Below are 26,236 nucleotides of genomic sequence, written 5' to 3'. Positions count from 1 at the left end.
TAGCAAATCCTTGATTGCGTTGCAGGTCATCTTTCAGCTTTTAATTATTTCCTTATTACAGCGACTAATAACACTGAGTCTCGAGTGCTAGCAAACTCGATCGCACACTTACCAATACCCTCACCAGTATAGAGAAGTGATCCCTTGGAAACTAGCTTTCCACATAACAAAAAGTTCAAACACGCAAAGAACCTGATGTCCAGTTTCTGTCGAAGCGGGACAGAGCAATGTATCGCCTGATCAAATAGCTTACACATTCAGATACTATCCTTTTGTATCCAAATGTAAATACAGTGTTCCCTAATTCACCGCATACTGTGAAAATAATATCGACCATTCATATATAGGGAAAAATTACCAGACATCAATTTCCTATCTTAGGGAGACAATACCTTTTTTCCCCCGAACACACAACACGCGTGCATACGTGTGCAGAGAGATAAGAGAGAGTGAGAGACTCAAGCGTACATATGTAAGGTGTGTAGGTTCAGCTATTTCAGTCCAAAAATGACCGATTGATGCCAATTTTCCACCCACAATAATGACAATTCACAGCACCCAAACGCCTCCACCCCGCCATCGTCCCGGCAGCGTCGCCATCCCGGTCTGCTTCCACCGCCCACCTCCACTGTGACGTCAAGCTTCCTTGGCCCACTGGTAATCCTCCGACCATTGGCAGACGACAGCGCCCCCGTCTCCTCGCTGCACCGCCCCTTGTAAGGTGCCGATGGCCACAGGCGCCCCCAGCAACCCCATTCCTCGAAGTCCGATCACCGCAGCTGGAGGAAGAAGATGAATAGGGTCTTTGGTGACACGCGATGAATAGAAATTTCGCCTCACCCAGGGTTTAAAAAACCAACTGGTCCGGTCAAACCAGCGGGTCCGGTTTCGGTATACCGGACCGGTTTGGCCGGAAACCGGTCCAAACCAGTTGAAGTCAAATTTGAATTCAAAAGTCGTAATGCAACCAGTTCGTACCGGTATACCGGCCGGTTAGACCGGTTTACCGACCGATTTGGCCGGTTTACCGTTGATTTAATGATATCTTCCGACGGTTAAAAGTGGTTTCCCGGTGTGAAATAAATAAAAAATTCAGCATGAGCTATGCACATATTAATGTAAATGACTACACCAAAGCAACAATTTATAATCATGCATACAAATACAATAGTAATAAACGTGCATACAAATACCGAGTCATACACTTATACACATCAAATAAAAGTTCAACGTAGGAATGGAAAGACCCCCATTTGGAACGCGGTTTGGTATTCGGCGGTGGACATCAAAGCGATACCTTGCACTCTAAGCAGCTCAGCCTTGTAGTGTTACCAAGTTTGGCCCGTCCACACCGATGTTGTCTGTCATTCCTGAACTAAGATGCACGACATTCTCCGGTCCAATCTCCTCCACCATCTTTCGAATCTCCTGCAAATAAAGACAGATTGTTTAGTAACATGTCAAAACATACTCAATGTGAATGGAACATGTTTAGGGGCTACCTTGAGCAAATATGCAGCATCTTGAGTTCTTCCACTCGCATCAATAGACTTATGGAACCACATGACCCCATTGCAATATATCAAAAAGTTGATGACACTCATCCTCGTCGGGCCAGTCCATGAATCACACATCAACGTGACGCCAAATAAGAGCCAGTCTTTCTGAAACTTTACGTACCTCGTCTTCAAGTCTTGCTCGTTCTGATCAAGGTACTTGCCATCAATATTCCGTCTAGTAGGTGATGTGATACCTTCACCTGCAACCATATGAAAATCATGAGATACAAGAATGTAAGCTCATAGATGTCATTCCAATGAAAGAAAACTTACACCACTTCTGTGTCTCCCTGACCGCGCTGACAAAGTATGGACTGTCAGCCTATCTTCCAGGTACTCCTACAATATGGAAAAATTTTGACAAAGCTTTATCAATAGCTTCCTTTGCATTTTACCCTTCTGCGTCCAGGAGTCTATATCAATCCTTGGTTGCGTCATTCCTCTTCTCCCACCAGCTGCCAAGTTATAGTCCTCCACCACCGGACTCTCCCTCTGCGAAGTGGCCATTCGAAACATCCTCTGCATAGCATTTCCCCTCGTCGAACCACTACCCCATCCACGCTCGTATGCACCTCCTCTCTGTTCCACCCCCCGTCGTAACTCTGCTTCCTCTCTCGATAGATCCATGTCATGCTGCACCTGAGCCTCCTCATCTTTTTCATCACCGGGATAGTTTTCCTCCGCTGCAGACTTCTCTCGTCTCAACCTCTCTCAAGCCCGGTCAGCAGTTGCCTTCTTTGCCCTATCAATGTCACGCTGAAAGAAGTCCCGCACATCAGGTGGCACATTCCTACAATGGACTACCTCTGCCACGCGCCCAGCCAAATGTTGTTTCAATCTAGTCGCACCACCTCCTCCTTTCTGCGTACGACAATAGTTGCATCGTCATCCGGGATAAAGATTTTCACCGTGTTCCCATACAACATCTCTGCCTGTCATTGTCTATCTGCATACATGGACAACAAAAACATATCATCTAATATTCTAACTCCTAAGTCATAGTGTCAAAAATCATCTAATACACCTAAATCAAATCTACCTAAACCCTAGTCATACACCTAAAATCCTACTACATAGTGCAAAAAATCATCTAATACAAATAAACCTTACCTACATTCTAAATACACCTAAGTCATACACCTAAATCCTAAAACAAATCATCTAATACTCTAAATCATAGGGGGGAACTTACCTGGCCGCGGCTTACCGCCGCTCGTGGCCGGTTTACCGCTGTAGCGAAAATGGCCTCTCATGCCATATTTCAATATAATGTTTTGGTGATTGATATAGACAACACAACACTTGGACTAATGTGATTGTTAAGATGACTATTCTCAGGCTTTTAGGTTCAAGTGATGACAAACAGAAGAGAGACGTAGCAAGGCCCGAAGGGCCGCCCCTATGGGGGTTCCGCTAGCAAGAAACTGAAGGAACACTCACCGGATTAACCGACGTTGAAGAAAAAGCATACGTCGGTGTAATTGTCCAGGAGCAAGAAACTGAAGGAACACTCACCGGATTAACCGACGTTGAAGAAAAAGCATACGTCGGTGCATTGCCAGATGAAGATCAGGAAAAATACATACACCGGTTGATCCGATGTATCACCGGTCAAACACATCGGTGCAGTTGTCTAGAAGGATGGTTTTCCAAGGAAGGAGAAGAAGTTTCACTCACCGGTTGAACCGGCGTTTATATTACATTCACCGGTTGATTACGTCGGTCGATTGAAGTAGCCGTTGAAGTATAACGCCTAGTTGGAAAATGCACTCACCGGTTAAACCGGTGATGACAAAAAGTTGAGCGTCGGATCAACCGACGTTAAGGGTTTTTGTCAGCCTTTTTCTAACGGCTAGTTTGGGGTGTGTGGGCTATATATATGCCACCTCACGGCTCATTTGAGAGTGCTGGAGACCAAGGAAGTATACAAGAGCCAAAGATCATCTCCAACCACCATAGAGCTTCATTGTACATCATATAGGCTTAAGCACACTTGTGAGAGTGCTTAGTACTTGTAATAGGGATTAGTTCTTGCGAGAGCTCCCTTGAGAGAAGTCTTGCTGCGACAAGCAACTTGTGATCCGTTGTGTGACCCTCCGTCTTGGTGTGGAGTGGCAACGACACTTTGTGCGGGGGAAGAGGAGGCCCCCTCCTTGGTGGAGAAGCTCCGTAGTGGATTTCGGCCGGGTGACCGAGAGAGACGGTGGTGGTGCACGAGACTTAGTGTCTTGTGGGTACTTGCCTTTGCTTGCCGGCATCGCCTTGGTGGCGTAGTGCAATACGGTGATCGGAAGAGCCTCGGTGTCCCGTGGACGTAGGCGTTTATGCCGAACCACGTTACATGACCGTGTCTACTCGGGAGTTTGCATCCATCTTGCACTTACCTCTTTACTTACCGCATTACGTTTCTGCATTTACTCTACCTTGCATACCTTTACTTTCCTAGTTAGTTTGATTAGGATTAGCTAGGTTGCAAGTCTTTTTAGGGGTAAGTAGAGAGTAGCATAGATAAACCTTAGTCATAACTAGCATGTATAGGACGTGTTAGGTTTATCTTATGCAAGTAGTTTGAACCCTAGGTTAAAAAGCAATTAGCGACCCTATTCACCCCCTCCCCCTCTAGGGTCGGACACCCCGGTGATCCTTTCAACCGCTTCTCCAGGCCGGTAAACCGAGCTCCTCAGGTGGCTAACCGGGGCTAAGGGATACTTGGGGGGGGGGGGGGTTAATTGGCCGCTGCCGCGCGATGGGCCTTAATGGGCTATCGGTTTTTTCTTTTTCTTTTTTGATTTAACTTCAAAATTTCGCAAACTATAGTAAATGAACGAATTTTTGAGAAAATTTGACACCATTAGATTCGTCGCACCTTGAAGTATTTTAAAAAATTTTAAGAAATTTTTCATTTTTTAATTCAAATTTGAGTTTTGAATTTGGGCCGGTTTGATACCGGCCCAAACCGAAACCGGGCCGGACCGGTTCCCACCGGTTTGGTTAACCATGCTCTCACCCCCTCCTCGCTATTCATAAATAGTATGATGCAGATATCTAAAGGGAGAAGATTTACACCATTGGATTTTATAAAGATCTCAAGAGTGCATGTTAAATATGATTAATAATTAAGAGTCTTTGCTGAACATGATTATAGAGTAGCAAATTCAAAATTTAAGATACAGAGAAAACTAGGATTTGACCAAAGAGTCCATAACGAATACGATTAAAATAGCTGAACTTTGAACTAAAAATAAAAATAAAAATTAGCACTTGAAAAAAGTACATATTTAATAAAATTATTAAACAGTAAAATTCGAAATAAAAATATAAAGAATAACAGTCAAAGTAAAGAGTCCATATTGAATACGACTAATGAATATATAAATTTATTAGAAAAAATGAAAATATTAGTAGTAGATTTGTATAGGGATTGAGAAGCAGACTATGATGGAAAATAGCTTGATGAATTATATATGTTAAGCACAACTAATAAATTATTAAATTTGAAGTTAAAAAGAAATTACAAATGAACTAAATAGTTCATGTAAAATATTATTATTATATACTTAAATATATAATAAAAATAATAAAAATGAGTAGTTAATTTGTATTTGATTTTTAAATAACAATAGATAAATAAAAGTATGTCATAAATAAGATTAATAAAGAAGAGATTTGAAAATAGAATAACAAATCACAAATATTTTGATTTCATTTGAGTTGTGAAGCAAAATGACATATGTGAATAGCCATACAGAATAAATTTATTTAAGCTACATTCGTAAATATGTGTTGAATTGGAAAGCTAATAGAAAAATATCTATAATATTATTTTTTGTAATTATCTAATGGTTTAGGTTAATGCAAAATTTACATTCAATATTTTCATAATTATATCTATAATATTATTTTTTATAACTCTTTTGAGCTTTGTATGTTCATGCTAAACCTCGAGATCAAACTCCAGCCCGTTTTCAGTAGAGCTGAAACACACTGGTTTTTCTCTTCTAACAGTGCGAACGATTCCGCTGTGTGCATAGTTCTGCACGTTTAGTCTGTTACACGTGAAGATTGCCCTCGTACGTCTTCTGTTCTTGAGTGCTTAGATCTACAATACGCTTGCTTTACAGAATAATAATAATAATAATAGTAATAATAATAATAATAATTTCTGAGAACTCTTGAAGCGTGTGCTGTGTGCACACCATTTCCCTAAGAATTATCACACCGTTTTCAAATGCTCATCTTGTTTTTCACACGAGAAAATTACGTAACGCGTACCAAAAAGCTCACCGTGGCCGCATGGCAGTATGGCACCACCTTTTTGTTGCCAGTCCTCTAGTATGTGCACCGGAAGAAAAAGCTTGGAGGCGTGAAGTAGAACGGTAGCGCCTGCTTCTGTCTTCAGTTTGACAAACGCTGATGCTGGTCGTTCAACCGTCCCCGTCTAGGACTTGGACTTGGACGGCGGCGAACACTTAACCTGCTCATCAATATTCTTTGGCGCCACTGGTCCGGTCAGGCCATTCCGCTGCTGTCCCATTCACTCCTCCTCAGCAGTAAATTTTGACAAACCTGCACAAATCGACAAGGCTGGACCTATATATGGCCAAGCAGCCCGAGCCCACTAGCCCGGCCCAAAGCCCGTTTTTTTGGTTCGGTCCAAATACAGCCCGGTCCGGTGACCTACGGGCCTAGCTTGACACGGCCCGGGGTGCAGGCCGTGCCTGGGCCACACACCAGGCACGTGGGCTGCCCGGTCCCAACGGCCCCTGTAGCGCCCCCCACGGCTCTCTCCTGCTGCCGGCCCAGCCCACGAAATTCCCCCCTCCCCCATATAAAATGCCGACCCCCTCCCCGCCCCTCAACCCTAACCCTAAAATCCCCTACCCTACCGCCTACCGCCGCCACGGCACCGCCGGCACCTCACCACCTCAGATCCAGCCCGCCCGGCGCCCCCTCCCGCCTCCTCGTCCTCCCGTACTGCCATGAACGCCGCCAGCCGTCGCCGCCTGCGGGAGCGCCTCCTCCTTCTCGGCCCCCGCGGGAGCCACAGCCAGCGAGCACGATGGCCAGCGAGCCACGACCTGGACCCTCACCAGCCGCCCGCCCCGCCTCCCCCCAAACCCAGATCAGCGGCCCGCCGCTCACTCGCTCTCGCTCTCTATTGTCGGCTCTCGACCTCTCGTCTTTGGATCTGTCGGCCGCCACTCGCCTCCGACCGTCCCCTGCTCCGGTGACCGCGCGCGCCACTCCTCCACCTCGCCTTGAGTTCGCGGATGAGCTGGAAATCGGGTTGTGGGCTGGCACAGCCCGTTGCTTTGGGCGCGCTTCACGGGTCGGCACGGCTCGAAAAATAGCCCATAGTGCCGTGCCTGAGCCGAAGACCAGGCACGAAGCACGCAGCGGCCTAGCCCGTGAGGCACGACGGGCCGAGCACTAACGGGTCGTGCTAGCCTGATGTCGTGCCGGGCTGGCCCGTTGGCCATCTATAGCTGGACCAGATCACGCAGCCAGTAAATTCAGGAGCATTCCAGGCGGCGCCAGCAGCATCAGCTCTGAATCTCTGATCAGACCATGAAGGTTGAGGTCTCATGTTGCCCGTCCCCGCCTTGATGAATTAATCCGTGTGCTTGACTTTCCGAAAGGGAAACAGCAGCTTGATTACTGCTCTTTGTGACGCAAATGAGGCGGCTAATTAGTGTTGATTAGGTCTCCAATCTTTTTTTTTTGAAGCAAAGGTCTCCAATTTATGCAGAAGCAATCGGTGTTTTCTCAGTCAATAACTCAATATTGACTGACGTATGAGTTGTCTGACTTTTACTGGCTGTTTGTATTACTGTTTCATTTTAGCATTAGTTTGAACGTTAACTTTCAGTTACGTAGCGATTACAAGAAAGAAAATTCTTCGCGACTGTGATCGAGACGGCTGTGCTCTGAATGTTTGGAGAATACCAAGATCCAACATTTTCTGGATGTCTACTACTTACAAGCAGGAATCATTCTTCCGAAGACTTACTTACACATGGCACTCAAGTGTAAGGTTATCAGATCGACGAAAGATCCATGACCAAAAAAAGTCAAACGCGTCCTAAAAATAACGACGGATAATCGTTAACATCAGCATCCACACCGTTTACCTGGCCTCCACCCCGCTCACCGAGAGCTGGTTCAGCGAGAACGGCGACTTGTCCGAGCTCGACAGAAGAGACGTCGACCCTGAGCCGTCGCTCTTCGCGTTCGACCCCTTGACATTGATGAACGGGGGCTGGGTCGGCCGGGGAAGCACCTTGTCCCGGCCGCTCAGCATCTCGACCACCTTCCACATCGGCGGCCTGAGGTTCGGCGACGCCTGGGCGCAGAGCAGCCCGACGTGGAACACCTGCAGGGCTTCCTCCTCCGAGCACTGCTCGCGAAGGTTCGGGTCCAGGAGTTCCGTCAGGGTCCCTGCGTTGTAGTGCTTCCATATCTGAGGAAACACAGAGCATCCATCAGGTTTTCTGAAAATGCCACAGTAGCTAGTAGTAGTACTACTACTACCTGACACTGACAGTATGGTGGGATGCTAGAAGAATTTGTACCAGTGCCATGAGGGAAAGGCCTTCTGCCGACGAAGCCACCGAGTTGTGGTTCTTCCGACCGGTGATGATCTCGAGGACCAGCACGCCGTAGCTGTAGATGTCGGCCTTCTCCGTCAGCTGCCCGTGCACGATGTACTCTGGAGCCATGTACCCACTGTGCAAGAACAATGGAGTATGAGTGCCATTTCTTGCTATTGTTTTATGATACGCATCTTGAGGCCGGGCTCCAACTTACAAGGTCCCAGCCAGACCAGTGCTGAGGTGGCTCTGATCTTCCATGAAGTTCCTCGCCAGGCCGAAATCGGCGATCTTAGGCCTGAACCTCTCGTCCAGCAGTATGTTGCTGGCCTTGATGTCCCTGTGTATGATCCTGATCTCCGAAGCATTGTGCAGGTAGGACAGCCCCTCCGCCGTCCCGAGGATGATCTCGAACCGCCGCTCCCAATCCAGTGCGTTCTTCTTGAACGCGTCTGCGCCGCCATGGCGAGCACGGGAGGTCAGAGATGCAACCCCCACACGTTTTCATTTCAGGTGCAGAGGAGATTCAGATGGGAGGTCATTGAGGATACCAAACAGGTAGTGGTCGAGGCTGGTGTTGCAGAGGTACTCGTAGACGAGGAGGCTCTCGGGGCCCTCGACGCTGCAGCCGAGCAGCTTCACCAGGTTCTTGTGCTGCACCTGGCTGACGAGCCGCACCTCGTTGAAGAACTGGTCCGCCCACTGCCGCGTGTTGAAGAAGAGCCGCTTCACGGCCACCTCCCCGCCGTCCGGCAGCACACCCTACGCCACCACGCAGGTCAGAAACCAAAGCCGTCGTTGCAATCACAAACAATTCACAGGACCAGTACAGTAGTAGTTGCAATGCAGACAGTACATGTTCAGACAATTCACGAATCTGAACATTTTTTTCAGAATACCTTGTAAACCGACCCGTAGCCGCCCTGGCCGAGCTTGTTGATCTGGTTGAACTCGTCGGTCGCCTGCCGCAGCTCCTGGTACTTGAAGCTGAGGTGCGACGCGGCGATGGCGCGGATGACCTCGCCGGAGCCGTCCATGTCTGCGCAGTGTGGCCAATGGCATGGCGCCATGTCAGTTATCATAGGAATTTGGCATCAGGTGCCAATGGCATGTTGCCGTTTACATACCGTCATGGAGATCGTCTCTTCTCGGCCGCATTTTCGTCCAGACGAACGCTATGCCGATGACGGCCAGTGCCGAGAAGACCAAAGCGACGACGATGATAACTATGTGCCGTGCTGCCGTGAAAAACCAAAGTAAAAAAATGTCAAGCTCAGAATAACTTTGGAGGAAGTAATGTCAAATGTGATGTTCTTGTATCTACGGACTTTGCAGTTTAACCCTATGGATCTTTTCTATTTCCATGATACTACTCGCATCCACACAACAAGCACATGACTTGTTGCAATCACTAAAATTCAGACACGGCACGCATCTCTGATCTTCCCCGTGAAACTTTTTGGACCAAGAACAGACCAGAAAGTCCAACAAAACGTCCTTTTTCCAGGAAGAAATAATGGAGCCACTAATATTTAATGCAAAAAATGTACTCACAGGATGATCCGCCGCCGGCGGCGGCGGCGGCCGGCAGGTAGAACGGCCACGTCGAGTACCTGACGACGCAGCCGGCGTTCAGGCCGTACCCCTCGGCGGCGCCCGGCAGGCACTGGCGGAGCACCCGGTCGCGCGCGCTCGCCACGCACGCCGCGCACGCGCTGGCGTTGAGCGACCTCCAGCACTGCGCCGCGGCGTACGCCCGCAGCGCGCGCCCGGAGTCCGGGGACGACGAGGCGTAGTAGTAGTCCCTCGCGCCCGGCGCGGCCGCCGTGACGTTCTGCACCAGCGCCGCGGCGGCCGCCGCGAACCCCGGCGCGGGCGGGGCGCCGGTGGCGTTGGAGCCGCACACCGCGGTGTCGCTGGCGTCGGTGGCGACGGCGGTGAAGTTGTCGGCGCCGTAGCGGAGGAAGCAGCCGTCGAGGTAGATGCGGCCGCCGTCGGCCGGGAGGCAGTGGGGCAGCTTCACGCGGCTCTGCGCGTAGCAGAGCTGGCAGTCGGTCGGGGAGAGGTAGGCGAGGCACTGGCCGAGGCCGAAGACGGTGTTGTTGCCGGCGCCGGAGCCCGTGGCGCCGAAGCCGGAGCGCGTGACGTTCTGGTAGATCATCTCCAGGGTGGTGACGAAGCTGACGTCGAAGCCCTCCGGGTCCGGCGTCTGCGTGGCCCCGCACACCGTGGCAAGGATCGCCGGCGTGCCCGGTTCATCGGCGCCAGCGGCGGCGGCTGCGGCGAGGAGGAGGTGGGTCAGGACGGCCGCCGCCGGGAGCAAGGGGTGGTGGTGGTGCGCTCTTCCTGCTCGCCACCGGTGCATGGCGCCCCGGTCGTCGTGTCGCGCCGAAGCAGCCGCGCTCGTGCGACTCTTTCGTTCTCGGCTTCATTTTTGTACGAGTCGTGGTGCGCACGTTCTGGGTTTGGACTTGACTGTGTGAACTGGACCTGGACGAAGTAGCAGCTGGCTGGCTTCTTTGGACTGGCGTCAGCGAATGGACATTTTTTTTGTTTGAATATTGGCGTAAGTAACGTGAACATCAAATATTAGGGTGGTGACGTTTGTCACTAACAATATTGACCTCCCAAATCAAGAATTGATCATCCACGCATCTAGAACATTAGTCTCGTATGGACATTTCAAACGGTTACATGGTCCAACGTGTATTTCTAGCTTGCTAGTGTTGACTGTAGAACGTAGTGGAAAACATTCCGTGTCAAGAACTTCAGTGGCGACATTTTCTCAGTTCTTCGGCAAAAAAGAATGTTAAGCACACATAAATAATTACACAGTATCATATTTTTATTGCGTACGAGGGGTTTCTTAACCCAGTGTCCGAAAATTAGAAATTGCTTTTAATTTTTATGCTTTCCGTAATAATTGTTTGCATTAATCTACTCGATTTAGAGCAAGTATAATAAAGCCAACCAGGCGGGCGAAATGTAGAAACACGTCAGCTCCATCCTACGTGGGAAGAGAGAAGACAGTGGGCGACTCGCTCATCGCCGACTGGAAGCGGGGCGTATGCACTGTTCGGGAGCTCGAGCCTCTCCTCCGCCTCCACGTTGCTACTAAATTTGCAGAACATTGATTGCTACATGGGGTCTGCCACCACCACTCCGTGCTTGTATGTGACCTGGCATCCTCTCATCTAGTAGCCGGCGTTTGCTCTAATAAGAGCAAGTATAATGATGGGTGGAGAGCCGGTGAAATGCCGATGCGAATGAGAGAAGGTATGAGAGAGAAGGCAGCGGGCGAGCACGTTTCATTCAGCAGGCGGATACACTATTTGGACCCACCAGCGCTGCTCCCTTCGCCCTCAATTGGTTGCCGTCGCTTTCATGAAATAAACGAAGTTGCAGCTGTTGAATATAAAACGCAACACCCAGTTGAGCTGGAGCTCGTTTTCGCAGGCAAGCAGGCTACATTATAATCCTTACTCTAAGCAGCTGTCTAGTGTTCATCTAGCTAGATCACCTTGGCGGCGCTGACATTGGGCGAGGCGAGATTAAGGCCGTGTTTAGTTCCGTTGCAAAAAAAATTTGCAAAGAAATCTTACTAATTTGAAGTACTAAATGAAGTCTATTTATAAAACTTTTTACACATATGGGTTATAAATCGCGAGATGAATCTAATAATGATAATTAATTAATAATTAGCGGAAGGTTACTGTAGCATTACTGTTGCAAATTATGAATTAAGTAGACTCATTAAATTCGTCTCGCGATTTACAGCCCATCCATTCAAAAAAATTTATAAATAGACTTTATTTATTACTCCATAGATGTGTCAAAATATTCGATGTGACGTTTTTTTTATAGGATTTACGGGATACGCGTGGCAACCGGCCGGCCAGCGAACTCTGGCGACCCCTGACGTCGACGCCGGCCGCCCAATCGATACGCGTGGCACGTGCAGTGCAGCTCCGCGACCGCCAGCACACTTGGCTTCGTGCCGTCCCCGTCGAAGCGGGGCGGCTACCCTGATTCGTGTGGCCGGCGTCGCGCCAGCACCCGGCCACGCGCACCGGCCCCTCACCGGTCGCCAACTCCGCCGCGGCGGCGGCCACAGGCGCCGATCTGCTGCTGGCTGGCTACAACACAACACAAGGGATTGCGGTCAAGACTGGCCCAGGCCCAGGACTAGAGAGAAACCTTTGGGCTTAAAATTCACATGCCTAAAGCCCACAGCCCAAAACCACCAGCAGAGCAGCGTCTTCTCCCCCCGACGGACGACGGCTCGACTCCGGTAGAGTGTCTAGAGCCTTCCGGAAGCCGCGCCTCCACCTCCCTTCGCCGTTCCCCGTGCGGCGGCGCGGGATCCTCGGCGCCCCCCCCCCCCACCGTAAGGCTTCCCCGCGATTTTCTTCTTCATTTTGATGCTTACTTCTGCGCGCTGGGCGCTTCCGTTCTCGCCTCTCTTAAGATATGCGAGCCCTCCTTTGATTTTCGGTTGTTTGGTGTGGATTTTCAGGGCCTGCTCGGATAACCTAACCCGTACGGATTGGGCTGCGATTTTTGAGCAACAGGCGGCGCCGATATGGTAAGAACCCTCGTATATGGCCACCACCTCAGTAGGCTAGTGTGAGACTCTGCTGCTCTCAAGCAAGATGGTTAGATTGTTAGTGGAATCTCCTTGCTGTGCCAATGCGGATTTCTAAAGGAAAATTGACTGCCTTTTGAAATTTGGGGATACTGCAGAATATATAGTTGATCAGGATGCCGAGATTTATTGGTGAATAGCTGAATTTAGCTTAGGCTGTAATTCTTGAGCTTATTACCTATGTGATTGCCAGAGATGACGTGTGTCCGAAATCTCAACTTATATCTGTAGCTAGTTCTTTGAAACGTCAAATCATCTTGCTCCCTCCATCTTTGATTCTTTGTTGACTTGGACACGTGTAGCTTTAGCTTAGCACTCCTGTTTTTTGGACCTCTGGCTTAAAATTGAGAACAACCCTGCAGGCGAGATCAAATGGGACTTCGGGAACTTCCGCTGCAAGTTTTGGCGGTCTGTACAATAAGAAGTATTCAAGCTACTTAAATGATGAACCAATGCCTGATGCCGCATCAGAAAAGGAGCAGGTTGGGACAAGTGTTGACTCTGCCATTTCTGTTACAACTTGAGGCTGTTGTGGAGACAAGCTTTGGTGAAGCTAAACCTGTTGTTTCCTGTGTTTTATTTCCAGGGAAATGAATATTTCAAACAGAAGAAGTTTGCTGAAGCAATTGAGTGCTACTCCAGAAGTATTGGGTTGTCTCCTACAGCAGTTGCTTATGCAAATAGAGCTATGGCATATCTTAAACTAAGAAGGCAAGTTATTTGAAGACTGTATGCATTCACAGATTCACTTCAGCTTATATTTATTCATTTCTTATGCTTCTACTGCAAGTAGTTCACCTCAGTTGAATTTGAATATGGAACCTTACTTTGGTTGGCATCATCAATTTGAGACTGTTGAATAGGGCATATTTTGTGTATGCTTGCTATCTGTGCTATATTTCAAATTTTCACCAATCTGTCGTGGAACCTGGAAGTTGTTTTTTTCCAAGAGTTGATGTCTGAAGAGGCCTTATACTATGGATATGAAACTCATCAGATTCAAGGAGGCAGAGGACGATTGCACTGAAGCTTTGAATCTGGATGATCGATATATTAAAGCATACTCACGGCGAATTACAGCACGGAAAGAACTTGGGAAGCTTAAGGAAGCAATGGATGGTATCCACACTCTAACCTTCCTTTCTTTCTTTTAAACTTTTTTTTTGCTGTATGAACATTGACCACTATTGTACACCAATTATGTGTATAGATGCTGAATTTGCCATCAGTCTTGAGCCAAACAATCCAGAGCTAAGGAAGCAGTATTCTGACATAAAAGCTTTGCACATGGAGGTGAAGAAACTTTATTTCAGAAAATTTTCACCTTATGTTTTTTAATAGTTTAGCATTCTGGCAATGTACTAGTCTTTTATTATAAAATCTCAATATTTTCATTTGAGTTATGATGTTGACAAAATATGGCTTTTTGAAGATGCATGATTTTATGATTATTCAGTGGCACCACCATGTGGATAATATCTGCAGAGATTATAAATATTTTTGCCCCTTCAACTGATGGGGCTATTAATTCTGCAGAAATTGGCTAAAACAACCCAGGTGCCAGCTAAGCGTGCAGTTTCTGGATTTGATAAACCTGCTGATAAAAAGGAAATCACTTCTCATCCGCCGACTATCTCCCAGAAGGTAGGCTCAGCTACAGTATAGTCCCATAGTACTTCAGTAGTTGTTTTTGTGTACAGATGATGATTCATATATTTAATGGTATCAGTTGAATACAGTTTGCTAGGAAGTAAAATCATGGCTTTCATTGCCTAAAAACCGTGCACATGACATGACATGGCTTTGCTCATTTGAACTAGAGCTTTGCCGTTTTCTCTGCTCCTTGGCCACCTTGGGTAGTTGGTTGCATTCCTCAGTAGCTCTGTCTAAGGCTTTGGCCAACCAATTTCAGCCTATTTTGCTGGACGTATATACCTGATGTCCGGATCTGACTCAACAGGACAGTTTCATGGAAGTTGATTCACCTATTAGAGCTGCAGTGGATATCAGAGAGAGTGCTGGTGGCAGGTCTAAAGGAGGGTCTGGAGTAATCATCAATGAGAATGGCATGCAGGTCTTTATTTTACAGTCTTCCTCACTATTATACTATCCATGACCTTTGATTTCTGTCTTGGCACTTGTTGAAGTCATACCATGGCAAGTTAGAATTCACCTGCTTGTATAATAGGATGTACTAGCTGTGTCATTTGGGTAGTTTTTCTTGCAATTTTTTTAAGATGCAGTATGTGCATTTTTCTACTTTGCTTTGAAAAAAAAACTATATTCTTGGATAAGGAAATAGCTTGTCATGCATGTGCATTTATAACTTATGATGTGGGTGGAGGGAAAACCTGAAGGAGCAGGTAGAGCTGTAGGGGCAAACCTGCCTCTACCCACTGCAAGGTGAAACTACACACTTGAGAACTGGGTACTCAAGAGTTCTGTATGGAGGCTTATGCTTGTGGCTTAACAGTTTAAGAGTATCGATGTTTCTTTATGCCACATGCCGTATGCTTGATGCAGCAGTCTTGGGATGCCAATCAGAAGCCTGGGCCAGAAGCTTCAATTCAAGAGCTTGCATCGCGAGCTGCTTCACGGTATATGGCCAGCACTGTAAAAAGCGTCAAGATACCAAAGACAGCTTATGACTTTGAGGTTTCTTGGAGAGCTCTTTCTGATGACACTGCTCAGCAAATACAGTTGTTAAAGGTTTATTTCCATCTCTTTCTTTTTTATCGCACCGTTGCTTATCAAATCTTGCTGTCTAATTTCCTACCAATGTTTTGCAAGCAGTCAATTCCACCTGCAAGCCTACCAGAGATTTTCAAGAACGCACTTTCTGCTCCTTTTCTCATTGACATAGTGAAGTGTTCAGCCTCAATTTTTCGGTGTGCTCACTTTTTATATGTTCTTTTGCATGATGCCAATCTGGGATCATGGCTGATATAATTTGTACATATTGCATACTCAGGGATGATGCAGCGTTAGCTGTTAGCATTTTGGAGAATTTGGCAAAAGTTCCACGCTTTGACTTGATAATCATGTGCCTTTCATCCATGCACAAATCTGGTGAGTTGAACTTGTGCCTCTAAATTTGTTTTCTTTTCCCCATTATGGTTGGGTAAAAACTGTTCAAAGACTGGTAACCATAAGAGGAATGGGTGGGTAAGCTAACTGCGGAGAGGGAAGTAATTTAATATGCTTGTGTTTTTTTTGTGAGATGATAAAAGCGCATAAGACAATTCGTTTCTTATTGTCCAATAGCTGGACAATATATTTTGTAATTTAACATGCTTGTGTTTTTTTGTGAGATGATAAAAGCGCATAAGACAATTCGTTTCTTATTGTCCAATACTTGGACAATATATTTTGGGTAACTCTTCTAATTGATGTTTTCATTTCTTTTCATCAGAACTGAGGAAGATATGGGATCAAGTATTCTTTGCTGAAAAAGCATCAGCTGATCAGGTGGAAGCTCTTAGGCAGCTGCGAGGCAAATATATTCAGGGAGGGTGGCAGGATAACATGTTCACTTCAAGCTAATGATGATGCAAAGACAAAACATTAGAAACCTTGTACACCCTTCTCTTGAGTGCCCGTCAAATGTTAGCAGCAAATGGTTGTGAAATTCTCGTCTACTGGATGCACGCTCTCCGGTTGCAGTGAATGGTCGAATCATTTAGTTTAGGACATGTGCTTGCAGCAAGTAGTTCTTTGTAGGCTGAGATGGAACGAATGTATGTAAGCTCATGTTGCTTCCGAACCACTTACGTACTATCTGATTATATATCGCCATAAAAACTTTACTGATCGGATAGATTATCTTAAGTGTCATGCATTTAAAAATGGAGAGGTGTAGCAATTCTCCTGGGTATGTAGGATCATGTATGATGGTATGTTATTTATCGTTAGCTTGTTCCTTGTCAGTGACTCGCTGTTCTTGCATCTCTTCAAATTTTGTCATGCCATTGGATCTCGTTTATGGGCTTGATTCTGTCACGGGCCTGCATGGATGTGATGACGAGGGATGGATGAAAATAAATTCCTGAAACTGCATGCATCACTAGGAACACGCAGTGTTTCAGATGTTTCCGATGCACAATGCATCACTAGGATCAATCACTAGGAAACGTCAAGCGCGGTAGCGCGACGCCCCGTCAATGGTGACGGTGATCTCGCTCTGCCCCGTCGTCTCGTCTGCGGCGTACACGCTCAGCATGCCACTGGCGTCGATGCCGAAAGCGCACCGTGATCCGGGGCACGCCTCGGACACAGCTCCACCTTGCCCCCAGGAGTAGGGGTGGTAATGGGCCATGGCCCTAATGACTTCTTCACAGTCCAATAAAGCCTTTAAAATTTTTAGTTCAAAAATACATATGTTAGAGTCCGGCCCTTTTAGGACCCGATCCTTAGATTTTCTAGTTCAAAATGTTGGGCCCTTTACCACCCCTACCCAGGAGGCTCTGCCCTGGCGCCCTCGCCCTCGAACACCTGGATGAGGGAGGATCCTAGTCTGGTTGTCGGACCAGGTGACTGACGGCCCGCTCCTCCGAGCACGACGCCGTGCACGCTGCGCTTGCCCATCTCGCCATCGCGGAGGCACCTCTCTACGGCCTCCACGCACCTGCCGAAGAGGTCGACGTTGAGCTCGTTGAACCGGCGCGGGCGATGGTGTTCGGCAGCGCGCGCTAGGCGAGGTCTCAGCCGATCCTCAGGCAACGCGGCGCTCCCGGGTCGCCGCTGATTTCCTTCCTGTGCCTGCGCCTGAGGATACCGTGATGGTGTATTGCCCTGTGAGTCCGCGACTCGCAGCACAAATTGTCGGAAAGGAAGCGCAGTCGGCCGGCCAAGCTGCTTTCGTCCTTTATCTCTTCTCACAGTTTCCTCCTACTGTGTGCCCAATGATTGAGTTCAAAAGCACTGGTTGTTGTTGCCTTGTGAAGCTGGATGTTCATGTTCATTCACAGTTGCAGGCATTTACCGCCACCACCCACCCGGCCATCCCCACCCTTTTCCCGAGCATCCTTAAAGCAGAGCAGTGATGCTGCTACTGGACGATGCCATGTCTCAAAGATATTTCAAAGAATAAGAAACCCATAACCATTTCAACATGCGAGATACAGAGCGAATATCTTTCTTACAATGGCGAGTTGCCGACCATGTCCCCGCATTCTAAGTTTCTAACGGTTGTCAGCTCCTAATTCCAGTCCAGCAGGCGTCCTGAGAAACGGAAATCCCCCTCTCATTCCGTGGCGCCGCCGAATCCAAACAGAGGCATTCTTCGTGTAGCCTTCGTTCACTTCAGACCACACCGCTTGTCATCGAGTCGAGACCAGCATGTTCTTTCCTCACATGCTGACGGGGCAGGCAGCGCCGGAGGCCCGCAAGGAAGGGTGGGTCCGCGCTTCAGCTCCGATGCGTCGTCATTCACGACGATCGAGCTGCTGCTTCACGGGTTCACTCAGCGCAGCCGAGGGAGAACCTTGGCGCTGGTATGTCATGACTCATGATTACTTACTCCCACGTCCATTGTTCGTTTAGGCTTTAGGCTCAGGCGCTCAGCAACTACATTGCGCGGCACCTGTTCGATGTATTTCCTCGCTGGGAAGGAGTGGCAGTATAAGGGCCTGATTGGAAGGTTGATGTTGTAGGAATTTTCAGGATCTTATCGACATTCCCGCTAAATCCTAAGAATATTTACCTCCTACAACCCCTTTTCCAAACAGAGCATAAAATGTGGGGAAAAGTCCGGTTTACACCCTCCAACTATCGCAAAAATCTGATTTTCAATCTTCAACTACGAAACCGGACAATATAGGCCATCTAACTGTCAAAACCGGGCAAATTTGGCTCTTGGGGTGGTTTTGAAGGTGGTTTTCTATTTTGTGAGAATTAAAAATATTCAATTTTACACTAAAAATTTATAAGTAATTCATTTTAAGTCAAAAAATTATGAAATGAGTATCAAAAGTTTTCTAAAAATGTAACATATCTATTGTCACATGACTTGTGAGCTATTCAGATCTAATTTTTTTATGTTCATAATATTTGGCTACTTGCAGTTATGCCTATTATTTTTTATAACTAAGATTCAAATGGAGCAATAATAGATAGGTTACATTTTTAGAAAAAAAATGGTACTAATTTCATATTTTTCTGATTTAAAGTGAATTAGTTTGATTTTTTAAATCTAATTAGATTTATTTATTTATTTTAGAAAATTTAAAACCACCTTTAAAACCACCCCAAGCGCCAAATTTGCCCGGTTTTGACAATTGGATGGCCTATGTTGTCCGGTTTCGTAGTTGAAGGTTGAAAATCAGTCTTTTGCGATAGTTTAAGAGTGAAAATTGGACTTTTCTCTAAAATGTGCTCTATATACTGTTCTCTCTCACACACACGCGCACGCACGCACACACGCGCACACACACGCACACCAAATGCAGTAGTAGTCCGGGAGAATAAGCCACCATTGTTCCGTGCCATTATGGCCGTCCACCTCAACTACAAGATCTCAACAGGAACCAAGATTCAGATGTCTGTCTACACTGCTTAGGAACGACTAGTGTTTTGCTCGTCCGTGCTCCATGTGACACCATGCTTGAATTGAATGATAAGCGAATTTTTATGTCTTGTTCTTGATTTCAGCAAGTGTGACCACTCCCTTTTGCCTGCTCTCTTGCTGTTGACTTTAGTGTGCAAATACTTTTTTTCTCGAGTACTTGTGTGCCAAGCTGGAGTTAGTAGTCCACTGAGCGAGTAAGATAACAACATCATAATAGTATAATTGAGTTCAAACTGCATGCGCATAGCTCAATATTAATAGTAATCAGACATGGAACAAGTAAAATTACAGTGGTTTAATTGAGTTGCACCTTTTTACAGGTCCGAAATCACTGTCTCTCCCATCTAGGGAGCGAAATGGTAGCACTTAAAGTCGTGCATGCTGGGGGTGACATTCGCCTCACACTAGGTCGCACTGCTTGGTGGTTGTGGAAGATGCGTCAATAGAACAAGCAAAGGAGGGCAAGTACCTTCAATGATTTGTTTGGCAAGGGTAAGATCAGCACTGTGGTAGCAAAGCAGTAACCGCTGCCAGGTCCGTTTTCAAGCATCTCTTGAGTTCATTAATACGGCTCATTACATTATTATTGTCTCTCTCTTCCTTTTTTTTTTTGTCAAAGCCAATCAACTGCAGAAACGCTTGAAAACTTGACTTTTGCAAAGCTGGTACCTTCCGTTGTTGCAGTTAGGGAATACCTTATATGAAGGTCTATCTATTCTTACCTTGTGTTGATAGGTTCTTTCTAAATCTGAGGTAGATATTTGATTTGTGCTGGTAGGCTGGTAAGGTTTCAACCGAAAGGAGAACTGAATTAATAGGTTTCTGAGTAATGCATAGTACATTATTGTACAAGTGTGGCCCAATTTATTGAGGCCCATGCTTAAGAAAGTTGCCTCTCCTTTTCCATTAGAAAACTGAAGGGAATTATCAGTAAAGATAAGGCTCTGTCATAGTTTAATGCTGCAAATGGTACCTGCTGCGTGAGAATCAAACTATAAAACTGGGCTGGCCCAAAGCTCTCCACCTACATTAGGGAATCTGATCTCACTATCCTGACAACTATAAATAAATGGTTCAGTAAGGACAAAAACCTATGATATGCCGACAATCTTTTGTGCTTGACATTCTTTTATCACCACTTGTTGATTTATCTATTCCCTGGAGTAGATTCTTGCTCTTTCTATCTGTTGCAATGCCCTGTTTTTTTTCCTTGATCCAAGTGTGTATCCTCTTGCTACTTTTGGCAAAAAAATGCCTGTTCTAATACTTAAACTAATGAAGATATAGAAAAGATATACTTAGGCTAATGATTGTATCATTTGTTGGGCATAGCTAGCACGAAAGACTTCTAGACTTCTCAATGCTATAAACAAACACTGTGTGAGACAATGTGCCTCCATTTTACTACTCAAGTGCAAAATTATCCATCTGACAGTTCCACTTCCACTATGGTATTATGTTCCCTTTTATCCCCTCTTTTTTTTTGTTCTAGCGTTCTTTCAAATATTATCCGCCAAACATGAGATTGACTGACCAGTTTTAGAATGTATATGCAAAATGCTTCTGGAAATGTTCCTGAAAAAGGAAAACATTTTCAAACATGCTTTTCTTTGATTTAATCGTCTGTTATTCTCTTGATAAACGATCAAACTGTAGTATTATGACACTTGCACGGCAATGATTAGACCAAAAGTGAAAGCTGTAACTAGATGAGTCTCCATCAGGTCATACCTATGCCAGATGTACTCATTACTCCCTTTAAATCTAACATTATAGAAATGCTTAATACAACTTATTTTATAGTAATGCTTTGCTTACTATAAACAAGAGTGCTGATCTCATTGCCATTCTGACATCATGGTTTATTAATAGTAGTACTCCATTTGTCATTAGTTTATGGCACGTACACATCTCTAGGCTTTCTTGGAACTTTAAGATTGGCATTATAAAACTACTCTTGTCAAATGGTTGAATGATGAGTATGATGGAGATTTGAAAGTGAGAGATTTCTGCTTTTGTTTGTCTTAGCTCCTGACCCTGCTTTTCGCAGTCTTGGTGGCAACTTAAAAACTAGCCATGTTTCAAGTTCCAACTTCAAGTTCTATCCTCTCAAAGAAAGAGGGGAATCTTCCAAGTTCCAAAAACCATGGGGCTTTGCTAATACACAGAACTCATCCAAGCTGTTTAAAATTGTCCAGGGACTCCATACAATTTGGCAAGATACTATTTATTTTCTCTGAGCATTCAGAAACCTTATTACGTGCCAGTTGCTTTACATTCAATTGCAACAATCAGATGAGACATGAGTTAAACCAGACAAAGAGATGGGTTTTTCAGTTGCATCAACCCAAAGGCAAAAAGATGAGGTTGATTTGAGATGATAGATGCTGAATGGCTGATTGGTTGCAGAGATAAGTCACATTTATATACGTCATTTTTGAAATTTTCATCCAGTCAATAATGGACAGTTCCACTGAAGCTAGGCTTAGAGCACTGGAGCAGGTGATGGGGATTGAACACTCATCTGGTTTTATTTTGGGTACTTGATTTTATTTTTCACAGTCATGGGCGGTGGAGTAGCGTCAGATAAGCTTCCGGTTTCACTTTCATGCGTATGTTCATCTGCTGCCCGACTTTTGCTCAATCCTGATTTTTGGTGCTGTCTATTTGCTCAACAGTCTCGTGAAAGAAAATTTTCTATATAGATTAATTTTCAGAATGCGAAAGGCCCATTTTGATTTGACCTCTTGAGAGGAATGTGAACGTGAGCGCGTATTTCATCAGATTTCTCAGTCGAGTGCAGCTTCATACCAAACAAATGAAACAATGCATTCATGTTGTGCGTGTTTGTTGCTAGAAAGGTGAAAAGAAGACAATGAAGGTCTCAAGGTCGAAGTCACTGTCCATCAGAGCTGCTTTTTGATAAAATATGAAGTGGGGAATTTCTCAGTAACAATCCACGTGATGTTACCCTGAGCAGAAATTCAGACCAGCATCAGAAACCAGATTTCAAATATTTGCTGGACCCAATTGCGATATCCAGGTAATTACTCGGGTCCTCTTTTTATTTTCTCCAGAATTGTTAAGGTAACTAGGACTATTTACATCATACAACATAACCAACCCAAAAAATACATGTCAAGCAAGCACGTCTCTACCAGGGGCTACAATGTTACCTATATGGCTACACACATAGTTAAAAGATCAAGATGACCAAAACGTAGATATGGCGTCGGTTAGGCCCTCATTTTCTAGACTTGACAGTGGCTGTCCTTGTCTTGAAGATATGTCTCAAAAAGAGTAGGGCCTATGGACAATAATGCATTATTGACCTATGTCTTTCCTTGCCTTCTCTAGATAAGATTTGCTTCCTCTTAAAAAAAAGGTAAATTATAAAATTACTAGAAAGCCTGCTGTGCAGACAACTTACTATTTTAGAAAATTATTTACATTCTTTAGCTAGAGAAAGAAGGCAATTCATTAATGGTAAATCAATAAGCTTGTCGTAAATCTAGAAAGCCTGCTGTGCAGACAACTTACTATTTTAGAAAATTATTTACATTCTTTAGCTAGAGAAAGAAGGCAATTCATTAATGGTAAATCAATAAGCTTGTCGTAAATCGACGTGATAAAAAGACAATTGTAAGTCGTGTTTGCTGTCATGGTATCAGCTTTTATTTAGTATAGACACATAAATCAATATATCATGTTTGTGAACACGAGACAAGATCATCCTGATGTTCCTCCATTCCTGTCACTCTATAGCTAATAACAGCCCAACTCCTGTCCTTGCAATTTTCACCACTTTGCAAATAATTATCACCTATTATTGAGAGGAGATTTGTTACGGTACTTTGGAAAGAAAACATGAAAACAAAATGCGAACACATATATGAGAGCTCTTGAAATACCTCAGGAATCACGAAGAATTGTGCATGCATGAAAAATAATCAGAAAGTTGCTATCAAGGAAACATAAAGAAACAATTCCGCTGATAAATTGTTGTTTGATGCAAGTAGGAGGCAGTTGGTGCTTCCAAGGAGGCAGTTTGTGGTCCTGGTGAAAAACCGTTTGTGGTCCTAGCTCACCAACAGTCCTACTCTATTTCAGCACAGATGATCCCCAGGACAGCCATCTTTTTATCTTTGGATGCCATCAATCATCTAAACTTGCCACATCTGGATGCTTTTGCTGGCTCTGAGGTCTTGAGCTCACTGGCCAACCACAAGTCCCCGAGACTGTTTAGCCCCTCCTTGGCTCCAGGCAGCACAGCTTTGAATGTGTGGTGGTATTTTGGAACTTGGAAGGGAAAGCTATAGCTTAGCTCTGCAATGGGAACAGTACCTCAAGTACTATTCCCAGCTTTAGTAGTGTTAGGTACTGAATAATCAGGTTGCTTCGCTTTATTTTATGGTACTCCTATAATGAATATTCCCTTCCTTTTATCTCTCGCCTTTCCATGACTATGGTGGTATTTAGAACTATGATATATCATGATGAGCAAGTTTAATTATTATGCCCTGCATTGACACAATTTTTCTTCTTCTAGGATCTGTCTAGAGGGAGTATCTAGCAATCCAAGACATTTAGAATTTACATTTAAGGCCTCGTTAGGAACACAAGGAATTTATAAGAGATGGCATTATTCTCACAGGAAACCCTATACCTACCGCCTTTTGAGTGAAAAAAGTAACCAATGCTGTTTTGCTTGATGGGGGCACACATATTTAAATCCATAACATAGCATTTTTCGGTCATCAAAGAGACAATCACCTTACCGCGAGAACAAAAATAGAGTAAGGAGGTGGGGAACACCTGCAACAGGGAAAGGAAACAAGCAAGTCTAGTTCCAATTTAATTGAACGAGGTCGTGAGCTCGGGTCAGCTGCACTGTTTGAGCACAAACTCACATGCCTCCTCTTCCTTCTGTCCTTCGCTCGCCAAGAATCACCGTACAATGTACAATAGCTACGGGACCCAATGTGTATTTGACCATATTTTGGCTCTCATATCACTAGTACTATCTTGCTTTCCGGCAGTTTTTATTAATATCTTCTCTGAACAATACAGTTATCATATTTCAAACAAAAATTTTCAACTGTGCATCACAACCAAAACTAAAAGTCACTAAATCAGATGTCAATGTCGTGTGCCTATTTTTAGAAAATATAATTAAAATTACTTTGAGTCCACGTTGAGGCTAGGGATAAAATAGAAAAAAAGAACAATAAATTAGACAATGGAGCTACATCTATCCGGTTGTCATGATATTTTCGAAGTATGCAGTGATAACACAAAAGGACACATAAATTTTACACCCTTCCACAAATTCAGCCGGCCTTCTTTGTCATCTTGGTCGTCCGATATTCAACCAAACAAGCAATTCATACAGTGCCATTTTCCAAAAACTGAAAAAAGAGTAACCATTTGCAAGTTGTGTTATTTCTTTTAGGTTGTAAAACCCCATTTAATTAGACGGAGCTACAAAAATCAAGTTCTACGCTAAAATAAAATTTAAGTATAATAGGCTAACTGTTGATCGATCTTAAGTAGTTGAAGCCAATAATCAATTTCCCTGTGATATTGTTGGTACGATGCAAAAGCCCTCATGCTTTAATTTGCTTGACGTTTTGTGCGGTGGAGATCGTCTGGCACGGGGGCAAATTTTCCAAAGATGAAAGGCCTGGACCCACCGCCACTGCAACATGCATGTTGCAACCCGAAGCTCAAATACTGTATCCCAGCTATTATGGGCCGTGGATGGCTGTATCCCAGCTATTATGGTCCGTGGATGGCCACGCACACGGTTCCAGTTACCATATTCATTTTTGTTAGTGGATTCATTGTTGTATGCTAGAGCCAGTTACAATAGGCAAGAGTGTCTGTATACTTTGGGACTCAAAATACTAAACTGTAGTTCTATCCTTGGGCGCACATAATATTTTGCTCTAATTAACACTCTCTCCTTTTCACGATAGTTGTTGTTCCAGCTTTGCCCTAAGTCAAATATTTATATCTTTCACCACCAATTCCTAAAAGTTCGTATAGATTAATGATACGAATATTATATATCTATGAAAATGTTTCTTATGGTTAAAAACATAAATCTTATAATATTTGACTTAGTACTTTGTATTCCTGGAATTAAATGTAAGAGCTTTGTTACAATGATCGTAGAGTATCAATGGGTACTTTCAGGTACTTTTGCTTTGAAATTTTTACCAGCCGTTGATCAATGGAAGATATTTACAAAAATTAAGTTAAATTAAATTAGTATTCGGTCCCATTTTTTAGTACTTAGTCCAACGTTTTTGTACCACTAGGTACTTTAGTCTAGGTATTTCCTACCTGACCACCGTACGATTCTGATAGATGGACGACTCTTATTTTTTTTCAATCATTGTAAAAATTATCTAAATGTAAATGTATCCTTAGAAGTGTTTCAAAATATAATTTCAATCATATCGATTTTGTGGCACATAACTCATAATTTTGGACCGATTGTTCCCCAATCACAAAGTTGGATAATAAAACTACACCTTATAAAAATAACTATAGGTTTGTACCTTTTATTATCCCTTTCATAAGAAAGTAGTGATTAAAGTTACACTATGTATCATACTCAACTTTGACACATCACACATTAATGAGGCGGTATAGTGAGCTTCATATTTTGCTACTTCTACGCTTGACTATATTTTAACTACTTTTCAAGTCACAAGTCACTCTGGTTCTTGGATTGCATGAGCCCTGAGGTTATAATCAACCTTACTGTTTAACCTATAAGTTCCAAATAAACATACCATTTGACGCAAAATTTAATGGATAGAGGCATAGCAAAATCACAACTGATTTAGCTCTCGTAATAAAGTTGCAA

The 26,236-nt window shown here is 44.7% G+C and overlaps 2 protein-coding genes and 1 long non-coding RNA gene across 12 annotated transcripts; 2 read left to right on the top strand and 1 right to left on the bottom strand.

Moving 5' to 3' along the window:
* Positions 1-7,493: 7,493 nt before the first annotated feature.
* On the bottom strand, positions 7,494-10,609 carry LOC120664155 (cysteine-rich receptor-like protein kinase 2). The gene is made up of 7 exons (XM_039943195.1): positions 9,704-10,609; positions 9,277-9,387; positions 9,049-9,188; positions 8,701-8,911; positions 8,367-8,601; positions 8,132-8,285; positions 7,494-8,019 (listed from the first exon to the last, which is right to left on the bottom strand). Exons 1-7 carry the CDS (start codon positions 10,512-10,514, stop codon positions 7,687-7,689), a joined length of 1,995 nt encoding a protein of 664 aa, XP_039799129.1. The 5' UTR covers positions 10,515-10,609; the 3' UTR covers positions 7,494-7,686.
* A 1,787-nt stretch (positions 10,610-12,396) lies between these two features.
* Positions 12,397-16,720, top strand: LOC120664154 (RNA polymerase II-associated protein 3-like). Of its 8 annotated transcripts, none has more exons than XM_039943189.1 (12): positions 12,397-12,536; positions 12,666-12,734; positions 13,157-13,276; positions 13,381-13,505; positions 13,792-13,913; positions 14,005-14,087; positions 14,331-14,438; positions 14,755-14,868; positions 15,318-15,503; positions 15,588-15,682; positions 15,766-15,863; positions 16,207-16,720. In XM_039943189.1, the coding sequence occupies exons 2-12, from the start codon at positions 12,732-12,734 to the stop codon at positions 16,335-16,337; spliced, it is 1,185 nt and encodes a 394-aa protein (XP_039799123.1). In that variant the 5' UTR covers positions 12,397-12,536; positions 12,666-12,731; the 3' UTR covers positions 16,338-16,720. The 8 variants fall into 8 exon arrangements, with proteins under 8 accessions (XP_039799123.1, XP_039799128.1, XP_039799120.1 ...); XM_039943186.1 differs by having other exon boundaries at positions 12,405-12,528; positions 14,005-14,096; XM_039943187.1 differs by having other exon boundaries at positions 12,406-12,528; positions 14,005-14,096; positions 15,321-15,503.
* A 1,066-nt stretch (positions 16,721-17,786) lies between these two features.
* On the top strand, positions 17,787-25,212 carry LOC120664152. Of its 3 annotated transcripts, none has more exons than XR_005670789.1 (4): positions 17,787-18,286; positions 19,680-21,971; positions 22,217-22,402; positions 23,379-24,419. It is a non-coding gene; the product is annotated as an uncharacterized LOC120664152 (long non-coding RNA). The 3 variants fall into 3 exon arrangements; XR_005670790.1 differs by having other exon boundaries at positions 17,788-18,286; positions 19,680-19,893; positions 21,558-22,402; positions 23,379-25,212; XR_005670788.1 differs by having other exon boundaries at positions 19,680-22,402; positions 23,379-24,417.
* The last annotated feature ends 1,024 nt before the right edge of the window (positions 25,213-26,236 follow it).

Source organism: Panicum virgatum, chromosome 3N (genome assembly GCF_016808335.1).
Source record: "Panicum virgatum strain AP13 chromosome 3N, P.virgatum_v5, whole genome shotgun sequence".
NCBI lineage: Eukaryota > Viridiplantae > Streptophyta > Magnoliopsida > Poales > Poaceae > Panicum > Panicum virgatum.
The sequence above is the reverse complement of the archived record's forward strand: the minus strand, read 5'-3'. Positions and strand labels throughout refer to the sequence as shown.

Coding starts and splice junctions, on each gene's coding strand:
- LOC120664155 (XM_039943195.1), bottom strand. CDS start 10,514: ATGCACCGGTGGCGAGCAGGAAGAGCGCACCACCACCACCCCTTGCTC. Junction 8,912..9,048: donor GCTACGGGTCGGTTTACAAG/GTATTCTGAAAA, acceptor GTGGTGGCGTAG/GGTGTGCTGCCGGACGGCGG. Junction 8,020..8,131: donor GCCTTTCCCTCATGGCACTG/GTACAAATTCTT, acceptor GTGTTTCCTCAG/ATATGGAAGCACTACAACGC.
- LOC120664154 (XM_039943186.1), top strand. Junction 13,277..13,380: donor CCGCATCAGAAAAGGAGCAG/GTTGGGACAAGT, acceptor TTTTATTTCCAG/GGAAATGAATATTTCAAACA. Junction 14,439..14,754: donor CGCCGACTATCTCCCAGAAG/GTAGGCTCAGCT, acceptor CTGACTCAACAG/GACAGTTTCATGGAAGTTGA.